Genomic DNA, 7867 nt, shown 5'->3' with positions numbered 1-7867 from the left:
TGTGCTGTGTCCGTGCGTTTATAGGATTGAGCTCAAGTTTCCTTTGTGTTTCCATTTTGTTGAGGGATTATGTTCTTTGAGAGAGTTGTGCACGCAGGCAGACACACAGAGTGGAGGCGGAGAGGATGGGTGAGGTGGCTGGTGGGGAGGAGGGAAACGAGGAAGGAGGGAGGATGTCTTTGTTCAGAGCATTGATCATAACAAGACAGATAGCAGAGGGTGTGTGTGTTCCTGCTGGAGAGAGAGGGTCTGTGTGTGTGCTAGTTTCTGTTTGTGTGTCGGAGAGTGAAAAAGCAAGATGTCAGGACATGTAAACCAGCCCTGTAACAATTCAAAATCAATTTGCCTCCCAAGAAGGAACTGCTGGGCAAGACAATTCTTACCTTCAAGCATATTCCAGGACTCTGTCCGATCTAAATAGATATCAGTTACATAATCAGGTTTTGTCTCTTTGCCCCTGGAAAGTTTGTCACTGTGTAATTACCTCGTACATTTTTCTGTTGGTCGCTGACATTTGCAGCGTCACTGATCAAACACTCATAATGAAGACACAAAAAGTGCTGTGACTGAGGCAGCAGGCGAGGTGCCTCCCTAAGAAGCGTGTCAACTGAAGCAACAGTTAAAGTCCTTTCCGTGGAGTCCAGGTCTTCTCAAAGTTTCACAAAAAAATCCCTCAAGCTTCCGCTCACTAATCGATTTGGGATAGATGAAAGTCTGCGTCGTGCTGATAATCCGGGCACTTCAAAGTTTTCCAGCGTGTCTCATTTAAAAAATACATCCTGGTGTGTTTATGTGGTTCCAAACCCGCTGGGTAACCATTGTGCTTTCCTCAAGTTGTTAAAACACCACATGGTGCATTTGCATAGGATAACCAACATATAGCAAATCATTTGCATGCCTGAAAGTGCACTTGAGTAACCGTAATTACACGTGACACCAATTACTCTGTTACTTTGTATTAAATTATAATGGAAAATTCCACTAGAGAATTGGAGCCTAATTGCATCTTAATTTGCATAATTTTGCATATTAATCACATCTCAGATGAATAATAAATTTAAGTTTATTCTTCTTTTTATTTGTGCATAGTTAAAAAAACAGGTTGAGAAATAATTTGTAGGCAAAAAACAATCAGAAACAATTTCTAAGAACATTTTAGAGCTAATTTCTCTTGTTACGCATAATTTAAGTCAAAAACTTATAATTATTATTCCCTTACTTTAATAAAAATAATAAGTCTGTCAGGAAAAGATAAACATTTAAAACATATATTTATGATTTTCCTACAAACTATGCTAATCTGTTAAAATGTTTTGCCAGTAAGAAAAATACCAGATTCATCTAGAACCATAATTTAAATCATATTCTTTTCTTTCTTTCACCATTTTTTTTTCATGGGCAACACCTGTGCCTGCTATTTTGTGAGGCTCTGTGCCAGCTCTCACAAAAACCAATACCTGTAGCCCAGACGAAATGTGAATTTACAAAAACAACATATTTTCTGATTTAAAAAGATGCAACCATTGGCAGCTCAACAATCTTCTAAGAACCTCATAACTAGAAAATCAAGTTAAATCTGCTCTCTATGGAATATTATGGAAGATGTTCTATCAATCAATGTTTTATTATTATTTTCATCTTTTACAAATAATAATAAAATAAGGAAAAATCTTTATAATAGATACATTTGTGGCCTTTTTGGTAAAGTGCAATTTTGTATACTTTATATTTGAATTAATGGAAGCATTTTGTATTTTTTTTTTCTTTATCTATGTCATTTTTGCAGATTTTTTTTATTGCTGTACACTTTGAAAAACACAAACACAAAAACTTTTTTTTATCTAACAATATTTAGGAATTCTCTTTTTTATTGTTTATTTTTATATTCAATCTAATGTGTTGTAAAACAACAACAAAAAAATGAAATAAAAATAAACGTTTATATTGATTTTGAGGAACTTTCAGGCAGATCCCATCCCAACCAAAAAAAATACAAATAAGATTCTGAGATGTTTAAATGTGGGAATGCTTGTGAAGAACCTCATCTGTCACTGATGAAGCTGTCAGACTGCTGAACAGACCGAGACTCCGAGTCTGAAGCGACTTGCTTCGCTCTCTGGGGGTTTAAACTCTACACACCTCAGCCACCAAGGAGGCTTAACGTGGAGAACAGCGCCGTTTAGCGGCAGAGCAGAGAAATGAACATCCTGGACGCTCACTAAAAAAAACCAGGAAAAAGTAGACCCGCATAAGCATATCACGCAGAATAAGTTAGAAATGTCAACATTAAATTTAACAGTATTTATTTAGAGGGTTAAAACACTGGAAGAATCGCTGTTTTTGCAAAACAATCACCTTAATCTCAAAAAACAAATATATGAAACTTACTGTTTTTTTTTTCTGTTTTGTTTTTTTGCTTTTTCACTTCATAACGGAATAAATGAACTTACAGTAATGTATTGTTTCCTGTTTGTATAATTTTTCACATAGGCACGATTCTGGCTACTATTAAAAATGGGAAACATTTATTTAATGACATTTAAATAAATTTCTAGAGATTCTTCTTTGGTGTTGGAAAACTAAAAGGAAAAATATATATAAACATTAACATATCAAACAATAACTAAAGTTTAACATAGGGAAACTATAACAAAGTCTAATGAGGACCTAAATTTATCTTTACTGGAAATGAGGAGGATGTTTAAGGAAGCAAAGCAAATGTCCAAGGCAGGCGGTTAGAAAATAATCCTGCATATTTTTACCTGTCTGATTTTAAATGATTCAAATCTATAAGATACTAAATGCCAAACTAGTCCTTTTTGTCTCGGTTAGTTAATCTAAAATAACAGAGTGGATAAACTCTCAGCAAACGAAAAACTAAAGTAGAAAAATGTGTCATTGCTCTTCAACCTTAAAATATACAATTGACCATGAAAGGCTTTTTATACTAACAATAAATAGTTATTGTGACGTTATTCTGATCCTTATATGTACTCTGACTCAAATGTGTCTAAAATACCCGCGTGCTGCGGGTACCGTCGCTGATGGATGAGCGCGCGCAGGTCACATTGGGCGGTCCCTTTCATGTAATCGGGTTTTATCTTTAAATTATCTCAATCTGGCTTTAAGAAAATGAAAGCCGCGGATCCAAAGCAGCTTATGGTCGCGTTCAATTATGTTTAAAGCTGAGACTGTTTTAAATGAAGTATTCCACTCCAGACAAACTTTTAAGCACTTTACTGAGATCAGGTGGGACCAATGAGTTGGTATTTGTCTCCATCTACTGGACACTTCCGGTAAAACACTCTTGTTTAGTCCAAGTTTCAACATAAGCAAATAATAACGATGAATAATAACTTTCAAAGTTTCCTGGAGAAAAAAAAAATGTTAGAGTTTATAAAATTGTGTTCTTTTAAATGCTCCTATAGAGATGTGTATGTATTTACTTGACTAAATTAGTAAACGCAGTTTTAGTGATCAATTGAAAGAAAACTTGGGGAGCTCATTGAACATACAACCTGATTTTTTATACCTACAATAAAAAGAGTATACACGGAAGAGGATTAGGGCCACTGAAATTTTTTTTTAACTGATTAATGAATTTTATTTCAGTTTAATATTGGAAAAAAGTCAGAATCCTGACGTTAATCTCAGAATTCTGACTTTTTTCCTCAGAATTCTGACTCTAATCTCAGATTAAAGTCAGAATTCTGAGATTAAAGTCAGAATTCTGCTTTTTCCCCACACATTAAACTAAAATAATATTTAAAAATCAGTTCTAATCCTCTTCCGTGATGATAAGACTTAGAAGGAGCTACCAATAAATATGCTAAATGATGGCAAATTAATCATGTTTAAGTTCACGAAAGTTTCACTTAATGTAGGTGTGCTCATTTTTAGCACTATATGACTATTTTTACTTGACATGAAAAGAATAGTAAGAGTAAAATATTTTCATGCAAGTTTTTCAGGGATATTGTGAAAAACATTTCTCCAAAAGTTTATTTTTAGGTGTAAGATGTTTTAGTTTTTAGTAGAACCCAATTTAAAAAAATCTAATATGATTAGAAGATCTAATCCTTGAGTCTGCCCACTTATTTGTGTTTCTTCATTCCTCTACTAGTGTTGATGGATTTGCTGTTGTGTTCGTTGGCCCAGTAGCTACATGGTCTGGTTCAGTTTCTGCTTTCATTTTTCTAATTCAATAGTGGTGAGCCGGCCAGGTACTGTTACAGCAGAGTATCCCCAAACCAAGACATTCAAACCTGCTATATATAAGTAGGAGATTTTATTTCTTTTTTTCCCCAGAACACTTGGTTTACCATTCATTTAGTTTTGGGCCTATATTGCCAAGTCCTGGTCTTTGTTTACGTTCTGTCTAACAAACTCCAGTTAGTTTTTTTTCTTAAGTGAACTTTTCCTCCTTGCAACCTTCCCTGAAAGGTATTTTAGAAAAATTTTTGTAGCACATTGCACACTGCTTTTGTGCTCAACTTGTGTGGAGCTTCTCTGCATGATGGGAGGACATTGCTGACCTTAACTAATAAAATATTTTGTGTACAATAGATTAACAGATTTCAAACTCTACTGAGGTTTTTTTTTTCCCCATATCCCTTTAAAAGCTGCTGGGATGTTTCTGATAGATACCTATGGTCACTGTCACTTTAACAGCCAGGATGAAGCCAAGGAAATGTCAGAGGTTTAAATAGAGCAAGCCTCCAAAATGCTGAGTAAAGATTTTCTAAGCATGTAAACCTGATGTAAATCATCTGAATGATTGGAAATATTTAAAGTTGGAACAAAAGTGGGGTTCTTGATACATTTTGTATTAATTTTACAGATCTATATATTTTAAGTCTATATTCTGAGTTGATATAACGTGATTAGATGTTACACAGACCCTGATGTCTTGAAGGAGGGAGCAAACGGTTACAGATTGTTGTAGTTGCAGAGTTTCCTACGGTACTTAAACGCAGCAGCCGGGCTGAGCTTACGTCACGTTGACTAAATGCATTGTGGGTAGAACATGGGGTGACTTGCATAAGGTTGGTCTGCTGGAGCGGTGGATGTGGTGTGTGAGCCGGTGCTCGGTCCTGTCGCTGGCCGCCTCCCCGCCCTCATGCAGCGGATCAGCGGCCTCGCTGTTCGCCCGGAGCTCCGCGGCTTCGCTGCCTCCGGAGTCCGGAGCGGAAGCCGCGGCTCGATCTGCTGCAGGCAGCCGGCTGTGGATCTACACCGGAGGGGACAGGGGAGCGCTCTGTGTGCCCGGCCTTCTATCGCAGCATCCGGACAGATAAGCTCCAGGCGGAGCGTCCTGTTTGCCGGAGAGAAATGCAGACTGTTCAGCTCCCAGGCTGGAGCCGAGGGGCCGCCGGGGGGCCCAGGCCCCGGGCCCCACATCTCTGTGGTCGGCATCCCAGACCCGCTCACCTGGATCCGCTGCAAAATCATAACGCTGCTGATCGATCTTTACTTTGAGGTGGACATAAACTCTGCAGACTTTCAGAAAGGAGTGAAGCAGGTAAAGTAAAAACATTTAATCAAAAAATAACAAAGTTCAACCCAATATTGAAATGAACTGAATGAAAGAAGTCAGATAAGGTCTCTGCAGAGCTGCATAAATGTGTGTAAAACAAAAACACAGTTAAGGTTAACTGTAACAACAGTAGCCTTTCCATAACATCGGTTCATTGATCATTCAAGTTAAAACTTGTCAATAAAGATTTTAACCTGAAAAACCTCCTCATCATTCTGTAGATTGATTTAACTGTTTATGAGCCAGACATGATAATATTAAGAGATAATCCAAAATATAAAGATTACACAAAGACCACTTAAATAAAAATGTCAAACAAAAACTTTCCTGAGATAATTTAAAGTGCAAACTCTCCACAATTGTTCTGTATGGAGGCTAAATGTCTTTTAAAATGACACCAAAAGTTGTTTTCCATGTCCTTGCTTGTGTTGGCTATTGATATCCTGCTCCACCACAGCAATACCCACAATGCTTTCAGCTTAGGGTCACCTTGTTGCATGTGCACCATTTTCTGCATAATTTTTTCCTTCCACTTAACTTTTCATATATATATATATATATGTGTGTGTGTGTGTGTGTGTTACGGTAAGTTCACAAGCAATAGTGTGGAACGCCGTATTTGTCGGTTTTTATATTTAAGTTATAAGGAATTAAACAGCTTCTAAGGTTCTGAAGGACAGTGTTGCTTCACATTGAGAGAATTACTACGGAAAAAGTATATAAAATTATCGTTGTGGTATAATAATTTTCTAATAGCATGCCTTCCTAATGCAGCACTTTCCTTTTTAACATTTTTTTTTTTTTTGTGGCTTGTAGAGCCAAAAGGTGAAGTGAGATTTTAATAAGTTTCTTATGTACTGAATTGCGTTTTTATATATTTTGGGAATTTTCTTTTTTCTTATCCTCTTTTTGGAATAGTTTAATTAAAATCATTTTTATAAAATGATAAATAATTCAGATACAACAGACATCATCCTGTTGTAGGTGAAATGGAACAGAGGCTTTTGGATCACACAGTCACTATCATCATCATCACCATCACTACCTCAGTGTGGCAGAGGACTGCTCTCCATCAGGGCTGAAACAGTTATTTGGATTCATCGATTATTGAAATATAATCAACTAATTTAGTAATCAATAACTTGAGTATAGAGACTCTAAATCATAACTTTAGCTGAAAGAGCGACACTTAGAGCAGCATTTATACCAGAAATATGTAAACATTTTGCATTTGAGATTAAAAAAAAAACAAAAAAAAACAACAACAAAAAACTTTTTCATCTGTGAATATTCTCTATCCAGAACTTCTCCAGTGGAAAAGTTTTAGTTTCACCTCGTTTCATTTTTTAAAAACCTTTGGCTGTCCGAATAATAATTTTAAAAATTATCCACAGATTTATCGATTTGCAAAATAATAGTTGGTTGCAGCCCTAATCTCCATGCATTCACATTCTGCCAGCCAATAATGTATCTGAGGCGGTCTGATGGACTATGCATCACCAAGCTCTGTACAAAATTAGTGAAATAGAAATGTAAAGAATAAAAAGCAAATAAGTGTTTCCCAATAAAATCATGACAGTTTAACTAACATCTTTCCTTCCTCCATCCTAGGCGTTGGTTCAGGTTTCCAGTAAGATGTCCAGCGGCAGATACCATGAACTGAAAGGGCTTGTGAGCGATGAGGTAACACAATAACCTTTAACTTAAGATGGCTTCACCCACAGAACAGCAGGGTCAGGTTTAGTGTTTAGAATCAAATGAATTGATTCAGAATTGTTTCTTTGTAGAAAAATCCAAAATGTCTCCTTGTTTTATGTCTAAAGATGAGGGAATATGTGGAGGAGAAGTGCAAACCTCTCACTAAGGCTCAGAGGAAGCAGCTTGCTGTCAACATGGAGGACATCATATTTTTGCTCCCGGAGGACATCTCGGTGGTCTTTGATGAGCATGGTGAGTTCTGCTAAGCTGGATGTGGAACACGGAAGAAGAAGCTGTTCCTCTCAACCTCTGATTTAAAAGTGTTCATCCTGAAAAAACGTACGATTCCTCGAAGCTTTCACACCATCTCTGCTTCCACCTAAACCCCACAATGGTCTCCTTAAATCCCAACCTTCTTCCTGCAGGGAGGAAGTTCTGTTTTGTCGTCATGAGGTTTTGGCTCGTGTCGTCGCACGAGGGTCCTGACGACCCAGAGGGCACCAAAATCTTCAAGGTGGCCTCAAGCGAAGACGGGAATCCCCACAAGAAACTGGCAACTGCTGTTTATGAGTGAGTTCTGGGCTCCCCAAGCAAGAGCAATCGCCGTCACCACATTTAGTTACTTTGATGTTA

General features: G+C 37.1%; 1 protein-coding gene across 1 annotated transcript; it reads left to right on the top strand.

Annotated features, from left to right (window-relative positions):
* Window positions 1-5044: 5044 nt before the first annotated feature.
* LOC107082967 (uncharacterized protein C2orf47 homolog, mitochondrial-like) lies at window positions 5045-7867 on the top strand. Its single transcript, XM_015371868.1, has 4 exons — window positions 5045-5521; window positions 7148-7219; window positions 7360-7486; window positions 7660-7867. The coding sequence occupies exons 1-4, from the start codon at window positions 5120-5122 to the stop codon at window positions 7806-7808; spliced, it is 750 nt and encodes a 249-aa protein (XP_015227354.1). The 5' UTR covers window positions 5045-5119; the 3' UTR covers window positions 7809-7867.

The sequence above is a fragment of the Cyprinodon variegatus genome, unplaced genomic scaffold (genome assembly GCF_000732505.1).
Source record: "Cyprinodon variegatus isolate N-32 unplaced genomic scaffold, C_variegatus-1.0 Scaffold66, whole genome shotgun sequence".
Classification (NCBI taxonomy): Eukaryota; Metazoa; Chordata; class Actinopteri; order Cyprinodontiformes; family Cyprinodontidae; genus Cyprinodon; species Cyprinodon variegatus.
This window is presented reverse-complemented; position numbering and strand designations above follow the sequence as displayed.